This window comes from Prionailurus viverrinus, chromosome A1, assembly GCF_022837055.1.
Source record: "Prionailurus viverrinus isolate Anna chromosome A1, UM_Priviv_1.0, whole genome shotgun sequence".
In the NCBI taxonomy this organism is placed as follows: domain Eukaryota; kingdom Metazoa; phylum Chordata; class Mammalia; order Carnivora; family Felidae; genus Prionailurus; species Prionailurus viverrinus.
This window is the reverse complement of record NC_062561.1, coordinates 209,317,630-209,338,450: the sequence shown is the minus strand read 5'-3', so window position 1 is coordinate 209,338,450 and position 20,821 is coordinate 209,317,630. Positions and strand designations below refer to the sequence as shown.

Here is a 20,821-nt window from a genome sequence, read left to right as displayed (position 1 = left end):
CAATCTGTCCTTTAACTTATCCAAACACAGAATTATTCTCGAAAGGTAAACTTCCTAAGTACGAGTGCTACTTACTTGTAAGAACTGTACATCTTGAAATAATTCTTGTATGAACCTCCGACACGGAAGTCTAAATGTGCAGTGTGAGAGCAAATGAGAAACCTCAGAATAAAGGCAGATGTCATCAAATGTTTGAGGATACTTCTCCTTAATTCTAAAACCGAAGAAAAGATGATGGTGGGGTAAAAACTGTAAAAACAACTTACCTATTTTTCCGCCAAAATATCACTTTTGAAATGTTTTTCCTCTAGACATTGATTCGATGGCATATTGGCCTAAGAATATAAAATATTAAATATCCCTAGCTCACACTTAAACTAGACATTTTAAGTTTGGGGTTACCAGAAATACTCTTTTTCACTAGCATGAGAAATTGCAAAATTTATTTATCCACCTAGGATGACTTAACTATTTTCAAAATTAAATTTTTAAATAGAAATAAGTTTTTGGTTAAGTGTCCGACTCTTGATCTCAGCTCAGGGCGTGACCTCAGGGTCGTGAGTTCAAGGCCTATGTTGGGCTCCACGTCCAACTTAAAAAAAAATAGAAAAAAAAATAGAAGTTTTAAAAGTTAGTTTGAAGTTATTAATATCCCTAACTGGGCTATCTCCTTTTATCTTCCACCTTCTAACAGTGGCTTTTAACTCAGAATCAGGGGTGGGGTATGCGGAGTAATACACAGGCTAAAGACCCGCTACTGCTAGAGAGTGTGTGGCCGGAAAGTCTGCAGTAGGACCTCTGTGTTACTGTTTTGTTTTTTTTTAATTTTTGAGAGACAGAGTAAGACAAAGTGAGAGTGGGGGAGGGGCAGAGAGAGAGAGGGAGACACAGGATGGGAAGCAGGCTCCAGACTCGGAGCTGTCAGCACAGAGCCCGACGTGGGGCTCGAACTCACGGACCGTGAGATCATGACCTGAGCGGAAGTCGGACACTCAACTGACTGAGCAACCCAGGCGCCTCTGTGTTACTGTTTTTTTAAAGGCCCACAGGAGACTCTGCACTGTGTTTCTTCTGAGGACCACTGCTTTTTAACAGTGCAGATCGAAGATGGTAATGGTTCAATGTAACTTGTCTTTCATCATGCTGCTCTGCTTTAGAAAAACAATAAAAATTCTGCAACTTGTACTACGAGAAAGAGGAAAAATAGGGGGGAAGAATTAAACCAAGAAAATATCACTTGTTTTTGTATAGGTCCACTTATCTTAAATTGTTCAGTCTCACGATTCCCACCCTTTCTTAAAAATTATTCAAGACCCCAAAAACCTTATTTTTGTGTGGGTTACAGTCACTGTTAATTACCATATTAGAAATTAAAATTGAGAAGATTTCAAAACATACATTAATTCTTTTAAAAAATAAGCCCATTACCTGTTAACATAAACACGTACATCTAATAAAAAGTATTTTCCAAAACTAAAAAATGAGAAGAGTGGTATTGTTTTACATTTTTACAGATCTCTTCAAGTCCGGCTTAACAGAAGATAGATTCACATACCTACTTCTGCATTCCATTTGTTACTGTAATACATTATTTTGTTTGAAGTACACGAAGGAAATCTAGCCTCACACAGATATACCACGCAGAACTATGGATGTAAGCTAATTAGTCTAACTTTTGAAGTGTTTCAAGGATCTTTTTTACCCTAAAGAGCAGAACAGAGAATACTCATGGTTTACTTACGTTAAAAGCCCAGTTTCATGACATTTAGTTGAAACTGAACTACTCAAATTAATGACTAATCTCAGAACTTCTTTGCGAAGGAGTATGCGGCACATTGGTGTATCATCTGGAATTGTTTTAACACCTGAAAAGGCGATTAAAATATTTTATCTTTATCACAATAGAAAATGATTACAACTCATGAAATTTGTTCTTAAACTAAAGATCTAAGACAGAGATAAACTGCGCATAATCTACTGATCGTTCTGGAAATAAAATTCTAATGCAAGAACCCAACTAAAAGGACACACCTCAGCAGCTGATACAGGTGACTAAATACAGGTACTGATAAGGACACCTGACTAAAACAGGCTTGCCACAATTTTGAGATAACATCAATTAACATTATTTATCAACAACAACCACAAAACTAAGTATAGTTTTACTAACAATGTTTGGATTTGAATCTGAAACTTACCTAACAACAATTCTGTGCTTTTGGTGCTGCTGGCTGAGCCTTCTTGAGACACTCCATCACTGCATCCAGAAATCCCTGAAAACTTAGAAGGAACCACTTCTAAGGGATTATGGATAGTCTGCTCACACCAATCAGAATATGGAATGTCTTGAAGGTCTGAAGAAAAAATGAATTATTGCAATTAAAGTATCATTATAATGGCTTAATTCCTATGCTTGCATTATATACCAGAGAGGAGATGATTCCTTTTAATTTCTTTCCAATTTGCAACATTTTCCATAATGATCTTGGAAATAAATTCAGACTGTTCAGACAGTGAAATTTGTTAAATTCTAAAGATTTTATACATAAATTTTCCTAAATTACAAAAATAACATAAAACTATGTGATTAAAGATTTCAAATAAAGACATACATAGAATAAAACACGAAGGTACCTTATCTACTCCCTCACCCATGACTCCCACCCCCAAGCTAAATGCCTCCCTAAAGGGAAATATGGTTAAAAAGTTTGACATATATGTATCTTTAAGATCTTTTGCTATTTTAAATTTCTTTTTCTTATTCTTTGGGTGTGGTAAGATTATACTATACTATTATTCTATGACTTCCTTTCTCCCCATTTAATAATTACCAATATAAGAATCATACTTCCCTGGGCTTATCATCAGTTCATTCCTTAGAATTAAACTTACTACCCTTCCCATGCATTGCTAAGGTACTCCTAGATGGGATTTTGAAGTCAACCAAACATCTCAGTGTTTCTAAGATGACATTAATTTTTTTATTTAAAATTTTCCTGAGCACTTAAAGTGATTAGGGCAAATGGAAATCAGGAAGTCTTTGGCTATCCTTTTAGGGAGTAACACGGGTCAACCTATAAAATCATGCAACCTTCGTACTATAAGACATACTGGAAATTAATTAAGGCTCTCATCTCATGAAAGAAAAGAAATTCAAAGAAAGGAGACACACACTTAGCCAGAAGGTAAGAGCTCTTGACAGATGGTCCAGTAGTCTTTCTACTATAGCACGTTGTCACAGTACAGAAAAAAAGCCCTATTTTTAAAGCCCAGGAAACCAAACCAATGTCAATCTCCCCCTATGTTTTTTTTCCACAAAACAGATATCACCCCCTCCTCTCACCTCTAAGCACTTCCTAAGATTACTATTTACATAATACTAAGCAGAAAATGCTTTGGTTCCTTGGAAAAGAATAGTTATAAATTGGCATAGTTTTAAAATTCTGGTTATTAAGGAAATCATGTGTCTTTCAGGCACTTAAATTAACACATGCTACTTCATCATTCATGGATTTAAAAAGTAAAACTATTGCCAAAAGATTTGAGAACTAAAGATGTACTTAAAAAGCAGCAGTGCCAAAGGCATCCAAATCGGTCAGGAGGAGGTCAAACTTCACTCTTCGCGGATGACATGATGCTCTATGTGGAAAACCCAAAAGATTCCACCAAAAACCTGCCAGAACTGATTCATGAATTCAGCAAAGTTGCAGGATATAAAATCAATGCACAGAAATCGGTTGCATTCCTATTCACCAAGAATGAAGCAACAGAAAGAGAAATCAAGGAATCGATCCCATTTATAATTGCACCCAAAACCATAAAATACCTAGGAATATATCTAATGAAAGAGGTGAAAAATCTATACACTGAAACCTATAGAAAGCTTATGAAAGAAACTGAAGAAGACACAAAAAAATGGGAAAAGATTCCATGCTCCTGGATAGGAAGAACAAATATTGTTAAAATGTCGATACTACCCAAAGCAATCTACATATTCAATGCAATCCCTATCAAAATAACACCAGCATTCTTCACAGAGCTAAAACAAATAATCCTAAAATTTGTATGGAACTAGAAAAGACCCTGAACAGCCAAAGCGATTTTGAAAAAGAAAACCAAAGCAGGAGGCATCACAATCCCAGACTTCAAGCTATACTACAAAGCTATAATCATCAAGGCAGTATGGTACTGGCACAAGAACAGATCAATGGAACAGAATAGAAAACCTAGAAATGGACCCATAAACGTATGGCCAACTCACTTTTGACAAAGCAGGAAAGAATATGCAATGGAATAAACACAGTCTCTTCAGCAAGTGGTGCTGGGAAAACTGGACAGCAACATGCAGAAGAATGAACCTGGACCACTTTCTTACACCATACACAAAAATAAACTCAAAATGGATGAAAGACCTTAATGTAAGACAGGAAGCCATCAAAATCCTCGAGGAGAAAGCAGGCAAAAACCTCTTTGATCCTGCCTGCAGCAGCTTCTTATGCAACACGTCTCCAGAGGCAAGGGAAACAAAGGCAAAAATGAACTATTGGGACCTCATCAAAATAAAAAGCTTCTGCACAGCAAAGGAAACAATCAGCAAAACTAAAAGCCAACTGACAGAAGAACAGAGGGTTACTGGAGGGGTTGGGGGGGGGGGGGCATTAAGGAATCTACTCCTGAAATCATTGTTGCACTATATGCTAACTAATTTGGATGTAAATTAAAAAAAAAAAAAAAAAAGCAGTAGTGCTGAATAACCAGGTAAGAGACGAACGTGTTATTTTAGACTCAGTTGATGAACTCCCCAGGGACTATGATGACAAAATATTCCAGCACAAGAACAGTAAGAAATTTAAACTATATTCAACTGACATGTTTCTGAAAACTTATAAACTTTTATATATTTCAGCCTTCCCTTTAGCCAGCGATGATGACTCCTAACATGTCTAACCTGTTAGAATCACATCCTATCTCTGAACATGTCATCCGTTCTCATTTAAAAAAAAAAGAAAAAAAACAACTCATTCTTCTAAGTACACTAGAACTATATAATTGCACGAACATCTGTGAAGGTGGCAGAAGCAGAACAGGATGTTAGCAAATACCCTCTTCCAACAGCCTTTCCTTTGAGCTTTACATGTTTGAACAACTGCCAGACCAGATGTTCTAAAGAATGAAATGAGCTCTAGTCTTGATGTTCCTTTAAAATGGTCATTAAATAGTACAGGGATTAGTTTTTAGTTATCTGCCATGGACAATACGGATGTCTTCTTTCTGATATACAAAATCTTCCAGGTGGCCTATAGGAATGCTTCTGAAACTGTACTGTGCACATGAACAACCTGGGAATCTCGTGAAAGTGCAGATTCTATGTGTGGAGTGTGAGATTCTGCATTTCTGACAAACTCGTAGGTGATGCTGATGCTGCTGGTCCTCTGACCATACTCTGGGCAGCAAGAGATCTGCAGGGCCAGGTCTCTGCCTATCTCTCTAGGTCATACATCCTCTTCCGTCTTGCTTTCTGAGCTCTATTCACACAGGTGTCTTTTCAGTCCCTCCTACTTCCCACGTACACTCTCATAAGAGAAGACCTTTGCTCTGGCTGTTCACTCTCTCTTCAAATTCTCTATATGCCAGTCTTTGTTAGCTTCTATTCATTTTTTAGACCACAGCTCAATAATGACTTCTTCAGAAGTCTCCTCTTTGACTTGGTTGTATTCTACTTGGTTGTATTCCTTTGCTAATACCATGCACCTACCCTTGATGACACTTATTACAAATGCAGTATTGTATTTACATAATCAATTGATCAAGTGACTGATCAGTCAATCCATTCATCCATTTCTTTCCCCCACTGAACTGAAGCTCAGAGAGTGTAAGAACAGTGTGTTATTTTTTGTTTTCCTTCCCTCACAAAAGTTTTCCTGGCATCTAGTTTAATGTCTGGCCCACGGTAGTGGCATAATAAATATTATGTCGAGGGCATGAATGAATAAAAGTTCGGTGACTTTTTAACCATTTGGCCTTCCTCCCTTCATGCTTCTGAGATGGGTATCAGTAACAAACTGCAATCATTTCCCAGTTCAGATTTTTCCCCTGCTGTTCCTTAGAAACACTTCACGTCACTGGCGCACCAGCCGAGAGGCTCTGACAGCTATGCCAAGGTGAGCACCTTTCTGCTTCCAGCAAGTGTTTCACAAGTCCCAAACCCCATGATGCTCTCTGCCGATCACTCTCCCAGCTACAGGTCACAAATGGATTAGAATTAGCTGTGGCTATCTTCTGACTAGGTAATTGGAGGGCTGGTTTCCCTATTTCTTGTTTGATAAAATTAAGTAGAAAACAGTATAGTAAAATCCATCGTAACTGTTCATAAGTGTTTGATGAGTAAGTATATAAATGAGGCAGAACTTGCAGAAACTAAAATATCATAAACGATGTAGAGCCAAATGATTTAAAATCACACTATTTTCTACCGTGTATAATACATCAGAACAATATTGCCCAAACCTCTCACTCACCGGAAATGAGAATAATTACAGCACACTAGGGCCCTGGATGGGGCTGTTCACAGTGGAAAGTGCCTAGGCCAAGGGTTTGTCCAAACCCAGGCCCTAGGGGGCATGGAAACATTAAGGGAATTAATTAACTTAGCATACCCATATCTTATTTATGGTGCATCAGCATGCTGCAACCCATCAGTTGGAAAGCTCTGAATCAGACTATCAAGGAGAAATTTAGAAGAGTAACTCAGAGAACTTTAGTTATGACCAGGTTTTTCTTGAGTGTGGCTAAATGATATTCACCAAGAAAGGATATCTATGGAAACACTTTAAATGCTCATATAAACACATATTAATTTGAAATTGCTAATACAGATGGTCCTCAACTGATGACAGGTCGACTTTATGATGGTGCAAAAATGATACACATTCAGTAGAAACTGATTCAAATTTGGAATTTAGATCTTTCCCTGGGCTAGTGATCTGCGGTATGATCCTCTCTCATGATGCTGGACAGTGACAGTGAGCCACAGCTCTGTCAGCCATGTGATCATGAGAGTAAACAGCTAATACACTACAACCGTCCTGTTCCCACAAAGCCATTCTGTTTCACGTTCAGCAGGGTATTTAATCAATTACATGGCGTACTCAACACCTTACTATACAACAGACTTTGTGTTGATGATTCTGCCCAGCTGTAGTCTAACGTAAGTGCTCTGATCATGTTAGACTAGGGGTGCCTGGGTGGCTCAGCATGTTGAACGCCCAACTCTTGATTTAGGCTCAGGTCGTGATCTTGTGGTCGTGGGATTGAGGCCTATGTCAGGCTCTGTACTGGGCGTGGATCCTGCTTGGGATTCTCTCTCTCCCTCTCCCGCTGCCCCTACGCAACAAGCTCTCTCTCAAAAAACAACAAAAACAGGGGCGCCTGGGTGGCTCAGTCGGTTGAGCGTCCGACTTCAGCCCGGGTCACGATCTCGCGGTCCGTGAGTTCGAGCCCCACGTCGGGCTCTGGGCTGATGGCTCGGAGCCTGGAGCCTGCTTCCGATTCTGTGTCTCCCTCTCTCTCTGCCCCTCCCCCGTTCATGCTCTGTCTCTCTCTGTCTCAAAAATAAATAAACGTAAAAAAAAAAAAAATTAAAAAAAAAAAACAACAAAAACAAAGACAAAAAACCACTTAAACACAGAAAACAAAATAGTGATTGCCAGAGGAGAGATGGTGGGGCCAGGGGTGAAACAGATGCAGAGGATCAAGAGCACACCTATCACGATGAACACTGAGTATATACAGAATTGCTGAATCACTATATTGCACACCTGAAACATAACACTGTACATTAACCATACTGGAATTTAAAAATATTGAAAGAAAACCAGAATTGTTGAATAGTTATATTGTACACTTGAAACTAATAGAACACTGTATTTTACTAACATTAGAGAAAAAAAGGGGGTGTGTGGGAGGCTCAGATGGTTAAGCCTCAGACTCTTGATTTCGGCTCAGGTCATGATCTTGCGGTTCTTGGGTTCGAGCCCCATGTCAGGCTCTGTGTTGACAGCGTGAAGCCCGCTTGGGATTCTGTCTTCCTCTCTCTCTGCCTCTCCCCCACTTGGCTCTCTCTTTCCAAAATAAATAAACATTAAAAAAAAAACACAACAATAAAGGACAACAGACAGATCACACAAAGAGTCTTATGTGTTGGGCATGAATAGCCAGTTAAAGAACTGTCAACAGACTAATCCCAGAAAACAGTATGAAAGATGAATTGGAAGGGGCCAAAACTGGAGACAGAGACACTAACACTCCAATAGGAAATGATGAGTGACTGAACTAAGGCTAGGGTAGTAAGAATGGAATAAGAGGGATGGTCATCAGAGCTGGGACATGACTTGTGACTGGAGCAGACTCAGATGACGTGGAAAAGCTCATAATCACTCACCTGAATGACTACATATTGCACTTAGTTGGTTACTGGGCTGGAAACCCAGAATTTCGATACAGACACAATAAAGGCAGTTATCGTCTGTATGTTCCTGTAATCCAGTGTCTTCTGTACTTTCTAAAAACAGAGAAGCATCTGAATGGATCGAATTCATTATTTCTGTAAGACTCATCTGTTGTCGTAGCAAGTGAAAAGAGTTTTTTACAAGACCTCCAGTTCCAGATGGAAGACCTGTGCATAAGTAAACATGAAACAGAATCTGATAAAATCAATGACATCTCTTTCAAGGTACCTCAAACTATGTGAATTTTTGAAGAAGAAAAACTAGGGAAGAAAATCAGAAGTCTTTCTATGACTCAAAATCTAATTTGCTTTAAATTAGGAAATTAAAATTAGAAGATATGCTTATTTATTAGTTTTATATGAAATTTTACATAGAAGATGGAAAATTAAAATTATACAATTAAGGCATCATTTCAATTATTCTCAGTATTTCCATAAAGAAATGTAATAATTCTAAGTCTAAAGAGGTAATTGTTTAAAAAGAATCAAGATTATGAAGCTTTAATCTGTGGCTGATATGCATATATTCATTAAAATCTTACAGTTCATAACAAACAGAGATCACGTAAAATATATTTTCATCTCTTTTCCCCAAACCTGTTTTTTAGACCTTTTGAAAGAATTAGTGTTGCAAGTTTTTCACGCATAATTTTTAAATCAACTGATCCAATTGTTGTCTTCTTGAGAGGCTTAGTTGGAAGAACACTTTAAGTCCCTCATAAAAATAAAAACATACTGTGGTTTAATTTTAAATTAACGCAATTATTTTGGTATAATTTTTAAGCTGACCCAAAAGTAAGTATATCTGAATTTTTAATGTCATCCTACTAAAAATATTTTTCTTCAGATCAATTTTGTCTTAAAAACAGTTTTCTTTTTAATATAAAGAGGAGTCTCAAAAGAACTTAAACCATGCATTACCTCCTGCATCATGGGCAAACACCCTGGCACCTCGATCATCATGTGGAGGTATGTTTTTTGTCTGAAAATAGGGAATATCCTTTACCTAAAATAGATAAATTATGAAGAAGTTCACTTTATGAGTAGTAGCAAAATTAAATTAAATGCAATTTAAATAGAATTACTATAGCACATGAACCTACCACAAAAAGTTCACTAAAGAAGCTTACATTACCAACATCTGACAAAATAAAATCCTTAAAGTCCTTATTTATTCTTGGTAATTTCAATAAATATTGAATGATTATTTTAGAATGTATCTAAAATGTCTTTAGACTCCTGAGCGTCTTCTTCAGTACCATCTACCATGGAGATGTTTGTGAGTATCTGCTGGGATCAGGGCTAACTTATATACTGGGCACATGTGGCCGCCTTATACAGGATACACTGGTTTAAAAAAACCTAGGAATGTACTGTGAAACGTCCACAATGTTACTTGTGAAAAAACACACAAGGGTAAGTCAAATGTGACTAAAAAGCAGTTAAAGTTTCACTAAACTTCTATAGAGAATATACTGATAAAGAAATAAAACAAGATGCTGATTTGGTTTGGGAAGAGAAGGAAGGATCATGTTCCGGGACTTGGAAATACTAAATTAAAAAGTACAGAATAGCAGAGAAAGGTGAAACAGTTTCCATCATGAAACGTCTTTAAACAAAACTGCCTTAAAAAATGATCTTCCCCTAAAACAGTATTTGCTCGAAGATACAATTTCTAGCAAGGAGTCATAGAATATGAAATAATAGGAAACCAATTAGTAAGAAAACAAGACGACTTATGATACCTGGAATATGTCATTGATGTCTACTGGAAGAGCAAGACCAATATAGTCATCTGAACTACCATATGTTGCACTGGACACCATGGATCTCACTGACGAGGATCGCTGCAGGGTATTTTGATTAATAGGACTCAGTAAGTCTTCTTTATCTAATGACGCATAACTTAAAGCTTTCATGAACCTACAAAACCGTAAAAAAAAAAAATCCACTTGCATTAGTTTCTTGATTTATAATATTAATCATATATAATTTATATGAAATTATAATTTATTTTTGTAACTTCATAAAAGAAGCTAGTCAAGTACTAAACAGTGCCATCGTTTATTAAGAGCATAAAAACACTTGAAATTATTTAGCTGTTACAAAATGACATACAAAAGATCATCAGTAATCAGACTGTTAGGAAAAACAACTGCTATGGCCTCCCAGGTAAAAGTGTCAAGGTGGGCAATTAGAACTTTCAATATCTAGAAGCAAAACAAAACAAAACAAAACAAATCTTAGAAGTCACAGGTATGATCCAAGGATTATCTTCACGATCCTTTCAAACTACAAACTTTGCTATAAGTTAACTAAGGGCATGTCTATTAACTCCATTTAACATTTTTATGAAAAATAAGAATAAATACTTATTGTGTGGCAACAAGATTTATGTAACACAGAAGACAGACACAAAACAGCAATAATGTTATCATTTGTAAATATTACAAGATAGTCTTATTTGAAGCACTGATATTTCCTCAAAGCACACCTTACTAGTGATGCCATAATAAATATGGTATGCTGATATTTCCCTAAGATACATCTTTCTCATACAGATTTCTTATTCATGCAACATCCATGCTAAAATATTTAGTACGTGCCTGCTTTGTTTATACAAGGCATTACACAAGGCTCCATAGTTAATGTACACTGGCATTCGGAAACCCAAGTCATTTAAAATTTAATAATGTAACCTGATATTTAGAAAAATTATTTTATAATGCATACAGAATAAATCCTTCATAAATAGTAGCTATTAAGATTATCATAATAAAAACCACTAATTTCTAATGTCCGCTTAAAAACCACTCACAGTTGAAAATGACAGATTTCATAACATAGGTCAGCGGTTTTTAAATTGTATTCTGTTAAACCTCTCTTACTCCATAAAACTCTTAAAGGAGTACTGCAGATAAAGCAAGGAATTATTGGATCACTTGCCCTCCCAATCCCTATCTCAACTAAGTAGATCCATTTTAATCTATTATCCATGTTAGGTTTCCATAGAAATGTTTTTGTGAAGAAAGAGTTTCTCTACCTAAAACGCAACATTTGAAAAGCTTAAAGCCACTGATCTAGTCCAAATTCCATTAGATAAGGCAACTGAGGCCTAGATATTCCAAAATTCATGAACTTTACTACACAGATTCACAACAGTGAGCAACTGAAGTCTGCCTGGTTTCGTTCTGGATTGAAGAAGTTTGCAAAGCTGCTGAATTCCAGGCAGATGAGACATTATAGCATAATTTATGAAACCTTGTTCCTTGTTCAAGTTCATTCACTCAGTGCCAGGATTAGAATTTAGGATTAAGGATTCCTAATCGAGTGTTGTATCATGTCCCAAGGAGACATCTCAGTGAGACATGATTTTTTAAGACTGTTGGATTCGTGCCATCCATTATATCACAGGTATCTACAAGCCTACTTTTTTAATTTTATGAGAAAAAAAACAAAAAACAAAAAACAAAGAATAATAATCCTTCTCAGCCTGGCTTCCAAACTGTTATTTTAAAGTAAACTTGTAGTTATCTTCCATCATTTTCATTTTCTCTGAATGAACTCAATAAAGGAAAGGGGTAGGAACACAATTTTACCCCCATGGAACCTGGTACACAGCAAGTACTCAATACAATTTGAAGAACAAATGAAAGATTTGATGAACATGAAGTTTCGTTATGCTGTCATGCCTTCGTACAAGCTGTTCCTGGCTCTCCTGTTTTTTTCTTGTTTTTATTTATTTCCCTCCCAAGAAATTAAAACACCTATTCATCCTTTATAACACCAATAACCTGACATTTTACTCCAGGAGTAAAATTCCCAAACCACTTTTTCCTGGTCTAATAGAGAATACAGGAAATAAGATTCTAAGAATCCAGACTGGTTAGGAAATAAATGATCTGGGGTAGCTGTCTTTTTCTGGTCTATTCTTTTTTTTTTTTTTTTTTTAATTTTTTTTTCAACGTTTATTTATTTTTGGGACAGAGAGAGACAGAGCATGAACGGGGGAGGGGCAGAGAGAGAGGGAGACACAGAATCGGAAACAGGCTCCAGGCTCTGAGCCATCAGCCCAGAGCCCGACGCGGGGCTCGAACTGACGGACCGCGAGATCGTGACCTGGCTGAAGTCGGACGCTTAACTGACTGCGCCACCCAGGCGCCCCTTCTGGCCTATTCTTATGAATATTTAAGCAGTACAACTTTCTAATCTGTGCTTTCAACAATTTGGATAGAAATGCCTGCTTCAATGACACATAATGAACAGGATGCTTCAGAGTTAATGGTGCTTTGGTTACTGCACTGAGCTGTGAGATGGTGCAACTCTTACTGCTTACTTTGTTGTGCTATGTTTACTGCCCCTGCTTGCTGTGCTGGTCTTTGAGTTTTCAAATACATTATTGTAATATAAAAGTTTCCTCCTTTGCTATCAATTTTATCAGTTGTCTTTTCCTGTTAAGAGTGTTCCACCAGTCAGAAGCTTTTCATTTTTGCTTCCATAGGCCTGAAAACCTGATATCCCTGCTTGTTAGAATAAGTATCAACACACTCTGAATTTGGGTCAGAGGTACCTTATCTCTTTTGAATAAAATTCATGAACCTCACTGGATAGATTTAGACTAGTAAGCTATTAAGAGATTTTCCTGTGTTTGTTCTGATTGATGAGGTTGCCAAAGCCAGGTGAGTTCCTGGTAGAGGAGACATTACTGCATAATTTATAAAATTCTATCAAATGAAATACAATTTATTACCGCTGCAAAGGAACCCCTTCTACTAAATGCATTAGCATCACTGAAACAAAACTGCTTAATAATATCTTAATGTTCTGAAGAATTTGGCTGTATAAGAGCCAAATGGGTTACGTAAGGAAGTAACTACCCATGATGATGATGATGATAGGTGTCAGGCACTATTCTCAGCACTTGACAAATACGAATCCATTTAAATGAATGTAAATTAATAATCAAAAACTAAGAAAGTTTTTAGAACTAACTGGCCCAACAACAACAAAGAATGGGTACAAAAATCTTTGCCAACAGTCAAATTTAACATTGCCTATCTTTTAAAGGTAAAATCAAAGCTGTTTATTTTGATCAACTTGATCTAATCTTTAGATATGGCACAGAAACTCCCTACATGTTCTTGAGTGTAGGCAAACTACTACTGCTGAATCCTCAGAGCCAAGGAATTCATTTAATGTTCATTAGGTTCCTACCAAATAATCACAGCTACTTAAGACAAAATGAAAAGAATTTCACTGAAATCTGTCGTTACTTAAAAAAATAATAGTAAGGTCAACTTTTGGAGCCTTAAATTGACCTACCTGAAAAGGTTGTTTGTTATTGTAGGTCTTAAGCTCCTGATTCCCCCGACATGCTTCTTTTTAAAATCGATCCTTGCAGAAGCGAGAAATAAAAAAAAGCTTGTGACTTGTGTGTCCTTGAAAAGCATGTATGTTTATTTTCAGGGCCTAATAGAATTTCTTTTCCCCCCTCGCAGCTGCAAGAATCCATTTCAAATCATATCGGGTAACTAGGAGCTTACAGCCTACCATAGTAAACAATTCTAATAGGTCGGTTCTGAGGCTGATGTAGATGTAAAACCTGCCTAATGCTTTCCATTTAAGCCTGTTAAAATGCAACCGTTATTGTTCATTTTTAAGTGCGTATCTGCTCACCTGCTTGGTGTTAACCTGGATTCAAAGCTGTTGGCCTTCATGGTGATGGTATCAGTAAACAGCACATCTTTTGCTGGAGATGCCAAAGCTTCAGAGTGAGATAAGGATGGATGCATTCTTTGCTGCTGTAATCTTTTCAGTGTAGCGTAGCCAAAGGCGTCTCTAGAACTTGTGTAACTAAAGTTACAATCTGCTAGACTTTTAATTGTAGCAATAGAGGGTGCTTTAAGGGACTGTGCTCTTCTAGGAAGCGTATGAGAAGAACCTGGAGGCACCAGGGACACTGAGTTTGATTTGGAGAGAGATAGATGGTTAGACTGTGGCGTCAGATAGTGGCTTGTCTTAACAGTTTTAGTACTTACCACAGTACTCATACTTCCACAGTCTGTGTCCACAGTCGTAGCATCCACACCTACGGTCTCTCGTGAAGGACTGGAGCTCATTGAACTTATTCCACTTGTTGTAGTGTCTGTATTAAAACTTTGGCTACGTATCTTCATATGTGAGCTTGTTGAACTTTCTACAACTAATCTCTCTCGGCTGGTGTTTTCTCTGTGATTCTCTGTACCAAGACTCTTGGTGAATTTTAAGTCATTCTCTCCAATGCTTGGAGTACTACCAGCGTCTTCAATGTGCTTATTCCCAACAAATGAAGTTTCTAATTGTAATGTTTTCTGTACTGTGGACATGGGTGTGAAATCATCACTATGGTTAAAGTCGACACTGGGCTCCGTAAGCGTTCTGATCCGCCTGTTGTTGGTCTTATTTTCAGATGACAGTTTCCCTCCTTTTGGATCACTGCTACTACGATGTTTTTTATTAGGCAAAGTAAGCGAATTTAAGATACGATTCTTCACAAGTTTACTAGAAGCAAAGAAAGGGAAGGAATTTTTATCCTTTATAGGTCCAGGCCGATCATAAAATGCTGGCTCTGTGTCTTCACTGATGTCAAGAAAAAATGTACTAGTAGAGCTGCTGCCAAACCGGTCGTCCTCCATTATGAACATACCTATGATCAAAGGATTGTTAATAAAAGCACAGAAAAAAACAACAAACAAAATCATAGCTGTTAGTGATGTATTTCCAGAATTTTTTGTTTAACAGTTATCTGGGGAAAAAATGTCAAAAATAAAGGGTTAAACTGCTGAGAAGCCACATAAGAACTTCTTGAGACCAAGTGTCTGAACTTGAGTGAGATGTGAAATTATGTCATTATGAGGATCTTCGGTTATTTCCAAAGAAAAATTACAGGATTCATTATAGCACAGTTTACATGAAGTGTGTTCTTGTTTGGCTGTTTATTTTTTTAATGTTTATTTATTTATCTTGAGAGACAGAGAGGGCGAGAGGGGGAAAAAGAGAGAGACAGTGTGCACATGCACGCACACACAAACACTGGAGGGGCAGAGAGACAGGGAGAGACAACCCCAAGCAGGTTGAGCTGACTGTGCAGAGCCCAACACAGGGCTCAATCTCATGAACCTAGGAGATCATGACCTGAGCCTAAAGAGTCAGACATTTAACCTACTGAGCCACCCAGTTACTCCTGATTGTTTGTTTTAATGGCAGTGAGTTTCTAAAATCTCCAAATATTCAGGATAAAATTAGGAGAAAAGAAGGAGGGGCCCCTGGGTGGCTCAGTCGGTTAAGCGTTTGAGTTTGGCTCAGGTCATGATCTCACAGTTTGTGGGATGGAGCCCCATGTTGGGCTCTGCACTGACAGCACAGAGCCTGCTTGAGATTCTCTCTCTTCCTCTCTCTCTGCCCTTCCCTGCTTGCGTGCACGTGCTCTCTCTCTCTCAAAATAAATAAACATTAAAAAATAAAAAAGATTTGACCGTGGACGTTCACTCAGTTGGTATAGATTCCTGTTAGTTTATTCTTCAAATTACAATAGAAATGAATTCCTAGTCTTAAAATATACTTCCAAGGAACCAAGTCACAGCATTTTATTTTTTTATTTAAGTCACAGTATTTAAAAAAAAAATTTTTTTTTAATGTTTGTTTATTTTTGAGACAGAGCATGAGCAGGGGAAGGGCAGAGAGAGAGGAAGACACAGAATCCGGAGCAGGCTCCAGGCTCTGAGCTGTCAGCACAGAGCCTGACGAGGGGCTTAAACCCACAAACCGTGAGATCACGCATGACCTGAGCTGAAATCAGACACTAATCTGACTGAGCCACCCAGGCACCCCTAAGTCATAGCATTTTAAATTCATGTTTAAACCAATTAGGTTTATTGTTTTCTTTTAGGCACTAAGGGACTCATCTAAATTCAGTGTCTAATTCTAGTAAAAGACTCAATCTGGGTGTCTAATGACATCTATGACATTTTATCCTATTTTTATTTTTAACTTTTTGTTGAGTAATTATAAACTACTTCAAATATATTTTGAAAGAAAGCAAAAAGAAACCCTAAATAAATTTGCATATTATATTTCCATATTTTGTTGATTCTAAGATGCACATTTTTCACACTTAATACCTCTAAAATCAGACTGCATCTTGCAATCAGTGGTATGTCCTAGCTTAATAGCAGCATTTTTTTTTCTTTTTTTTTTTTTTTAGTGGTATACTAAAATACTGGTGCGTCTTATAATTCATAGAATCTTAGACCTGGTGAACCGTGGTTTGACAAAGGTTGCAGTATTTTCTTAAAAAGAACGTCTTAAATTTTGTATGCCTAACAGCATTTAGCACAGGGATTAAAACCACATACCGTTTTTTCTTTGATTTTGACACTCTATCTTTTAATAATTTCACTATTTAGTTTAAAATATACCTCCTCTCTCAAAAATGAACATGTGAATATAGTATCTCTTAACAGATACATGCTTGTTCAATAATCTCTGTATCTGAAAAATGAGTGAACAAAGCATGTAAACAAAGAAGGTAAGTAAATAAATAATTTACTTGTTAGATTTTAGAATAAGCAAAAACGAGAATGATTCTTCTCACACAGCTTATTTCTTTAACTTTGTAAGTAGGATTTTCCAAAAGCTATTTAGAAGGCAAAGAGAGAGAACAATGTAGGCTGGTGGCTATCCTCTCTGTTGTGAGAAGAGAATATATTCTCCAAGACCCCATTAGTGCCAAATTATCTTAGAAAAAAGTAAATTAGGAATATAACAAATATATTTAAATTGTGACATTACAGATGCAAATGTTAATTTTAGCTACCTTCATGTAAGCTTGTCAACAATACTCACTTGATGGTGCAGATTCGCTTTCACTATTATGTCTAGAGCTGGTTGACTCAGAGTTCAAACTCAGAGTGCTCGGGATAGATGAGAGTTCATTACAGAGTTGTTCTACATCATCTGGAACCACTGGCCACAGATGTTTGCGACTGTGCCTTACAGAATCCCAGTTGTGACATTTCAGAATATCACAGCCTTGTTTGGTTTTGGCTATGAGGCCAAGCACATATACACAGGTCCTGTATGTAAAAGATGTAGTAATGAACTGTTTAGATTTCCAAACTGAGATTTCTTAAAGCAACCAAAAAATATTAGTTTGCTGTATGTACATTTGAATTTTTTTTAAAGTCATTAAAAATTGTGGAAAAAATGTATTTAGATGAGTTAGGAGTAACTTAGAAGCAGTAAATGACATGAAAACCTTTCTTTTTTAATGTTTATTTATTTTTGAGAGAGAGACAGAGAGAGTGTGAGCATGAGCGGGGGAGGAACAGAGAGAGAGGGAGACACACAATCATAAGCAGCCTCCAGGCTCTGAGCTGTCAGCACAGAGCCTGACATGGGACTAGAACCCACCAACTGTGAGATCATGACCTGAGCCGAAGTCAGACGCTCAACCGACTGAGCCACCCAGGAGCCCCCTAAAACCTTTCTAATATAGATCGTAATTTCAGTGAAGTAATTTGAAAGAACGTAATGTAATCTTAGGAAAAAATGACATATTCTAGCTTTTCTGGGGTCAATCTAGAACATTTGGGCTATTGAACTACTGCAATATTTGAACATACTGTCACTGTTTATTTGCCAGTTACTAAACTTCAACATTATAATAACAAAAATGGAATTATAACATTAAGTAAGGAGGAGCTCCTTAAGATGTTTAAGTTAGTGCATTTAAAAATCTTTTTTTGTTTAAAAAATTTTTTAAAGTTTATTTATTTATTTATTTTGAAAGAGAGTGCACGTAGGTAAGAGGTGGGGGGGTGGGGTGTGGAGTGAGCCTGACGTGGGGCTCAAACTCATGAACCACGAGATCATGACCTGAGCCAAAGTCAGACGCTTAACTGAGCCGCCCAGGCACCCCAAAATCTTTTTTTTGTTTTAAAGTAAACTCTACTCCCGATGTGGGGCTCAAACTCATCACTCTGAGACCAAAAGTCACATGCTGTACTGACTGAGCCAGCCAGGTGCCTCCCCCACACTTTTTTTGTTTTTACCTTATATCATTAAGACTTTCAGTAAATTAACAGTTCTAATGGACTAAATCATAAAATAGTCTTCCCTCACAGCCATTTGTTAACAATAACATATATATACAATAGAAAGATTTATGAATGAAATAACATACCCTCTGACTGAAAGAACCTCACACTGCTTTGCAAGTTTTAGTATATCTGGAATCACATTTTCTTCCTGTAGCAAATTGAGACCCCAATTTGACGAGCCAATATTTCCCTGAAAGAAAAGAAGTCACTTATATCAAATCGATTTAGAAGAGTAACTCTTTCAAGAAATTTGGAAAGCTACTAAAAACAAAAAATTAACCCCATCTTGGAGAAAAAATGTGAAAAAAACCCTCAAATAAGGAACTTCAGAAATCAGTGTTCCATTTGTCTCAGCAAGAAAACTAATAGTTTAATCATCTATCTTCCAGCCTAAAAATATTTAAAATGGGCAGAAACAATCTGGGTCTTAGAACATTAATCTCAGAACAAGTTCCAAATCAAATGATTTTTTTTATTATTATTAATGGGAAAATTAGAAATATCTTAAAATGATGAAGATCTTATAGAAGTGTTTATTACAAACCAAGGCCCAAAGAGATGCTTTCAGTTTTTTAATTTCTTCCCATTTATCCAAATCTGGTGTACGAACATTATGACAGAGTTCAGTAATAATATTCTGGAGAAAGAAAGAAAAAAACATAGGAGTAACAATATGTTTTTAATGTATTTTCTTACTGCATCTTAAAACCTATCATTTAAGGTTTGCATTTAGTAACTTTTGTATATTTAAAATTCTAAAATAATTTTATGCAAAATTTCTTAAGCAGCATTAGTACAGGGGCTCTGAGTTCATATTCTAGAGTTAGCACTTACTAGCTATGTGGCTTTGAGCAAGTTATCTAATCTCCCAATGCCTTATTTCCTAATCTCTGAAATAGAGATCTGTCTCATAAGGCTTAATGACTTAATTATCACATATAAAGTGCTTAACAAAGTATTTGGTATCTAGTATTATAAAAATGTTAGCCATAATTATCATTTTTTAAAATAGAAAATAATATTCGTGAATTAAAAACACTAATATAAAGATATGTGCCCCAGAAGTCTTCATAGACATAATATAAAAATAGGACACTACAGAGTATATTTATGCAAAACTTGCTCCTGAGATGAACACAAATACAAAAATGAACATAAACTGCTAGATTACTATTGTTCAGAAGACACACAGGCAAATACTTACAGATCTATTTCTAAAATAAGTAAAAGGTTACATTTATTGAAAACACCTAGTAGCAAGACATATTCACAGCCATAAATTTGGTGCGCTAAGCATGAAAGAATAACTGCTTGACTAATCCGGTTACATTTCATGAAGTATAGGGGAACAGGGAAGTACAGACAGGAACTGATACTTCCAGTCTGCTGCTCACCAAAGATAACTAAATCTGTATCAGGTTCAGTTTAACTTCCCAACAAGAATGACAAAATTCACTTTTTCAGTATGTTTTTGCTGAAGAGAGAAACTTCCCCAACTGTAAAGGTCGAAACTCAGACTTTCAGTGGGTTACTTACTCTATGTAACCAATTTGCTATGCAAAAGGTAACACCTACCTCCGGGAAAGGAAAGGCATGCAAGGCAGTAATATGTCTAAGGATTACAAACACAGAATGCCTACATCAGTTATAAGACAGATGGCTTTTAAAGCAATTATGCCACTAACTTTAAGGCTTTTGAGAAGTTTTTGCAAAGATACTACTTCAGCAATATTAAGATTGTTTCCTACCACTGTAGCTATTTCAAATGATTAAATTTATGTTTTTACCTGTACTTCCAACAAATGACAGCCTGTTTTGTGGTGTACCAGTTGTCCATACAGGTGTACAGGCAGGTAGACATGAGGACGCTGTAATCTAGTATAACAAAGAATATTGATATGCCTATTGGCTCACTTACAATATGCTAATTAAAACAAGAACTACTAATAAAGTACTAGATACTTTAACAAAGCACTACTTTAAAGTACTAATACTTTATTAGTACTACTACTAACGCACTAGATAAAGATATAATTTCTTGGCATACAAAAAAATATGAAGGTGGAGGAGCATGAGGATTTCTCTAGAAAATTAAGTTTAGCTGGCCTCAAACTAACAGACTAGGGTAAGAGCATGAAGGGCATATGAATTAGATCAGTAAGGTATTCAGCATGTT

The 20,821-nt window shown here is 36.6% G+C and overlaps 1 protein-coding gene across 8 annotated transcripts in view; it reads right to left on the bottom strand.

Moving 5' to 3' along the window:
* The window catches only part of RICTOR (RPTOR independent companion of MTOR complex 2), a 123,620-nt gene that overhangs the window by 4,614 nt on the left and 98,185 nt on the right, over positions 1-20,821 (bottom strand). For 5 of the 8 annotated variants that reach the window (XM_047855034.1, XM_047855083.1, XM_047855060.1 and 2 more), the window contains 12 exons: positions 20,433-20,520; positions 19,190-19,282; positions 18,729-18,835; positions 17,390-17,619; positions 14,183-15,191; positions 13,829-13,900; positions 10,252-10,429; positions 9,428-9,512; positions 8,441-8,674; positions 2,199-2,354; positions 1,742-1,865; positions 76-214 (listed from right to left, as the gene is read on the bottom strand). In XM_047855034.1, the coding sequence (XP_047710990.1) occupies positions 76-214; positions 1,742-1,865; positions 2,199-2,354; positions 8,441-8,674; positions 9,428-9,512; positions 10,252-10,429; positions 13,829-13,900; positions 14,183-15,191; positions 17,390-17,619; positions 18,729-18,835; positions 19,190-19,282; positions 20,433-20,520 (2,515 nt within the window). The remainder of the gene's footprint in view (positions 1-75; positions 215-1,741; positions 1,866-2,198; positions 2,355-8,440; positions 8,675-9,427; positions 9,513-10,251; positions 10,430-13,828; positions 13,901-14,182; positions 15,192-17,389; positions 17,620-18,728; positions 18,836-19,189; positions 19,283-20,432; positions 20,521-20,821) is intronic. The other 3 variants (XM_047855050.1, XM_047855043.1, XM_047855092.1) reach the window with 3 other exon arrangements.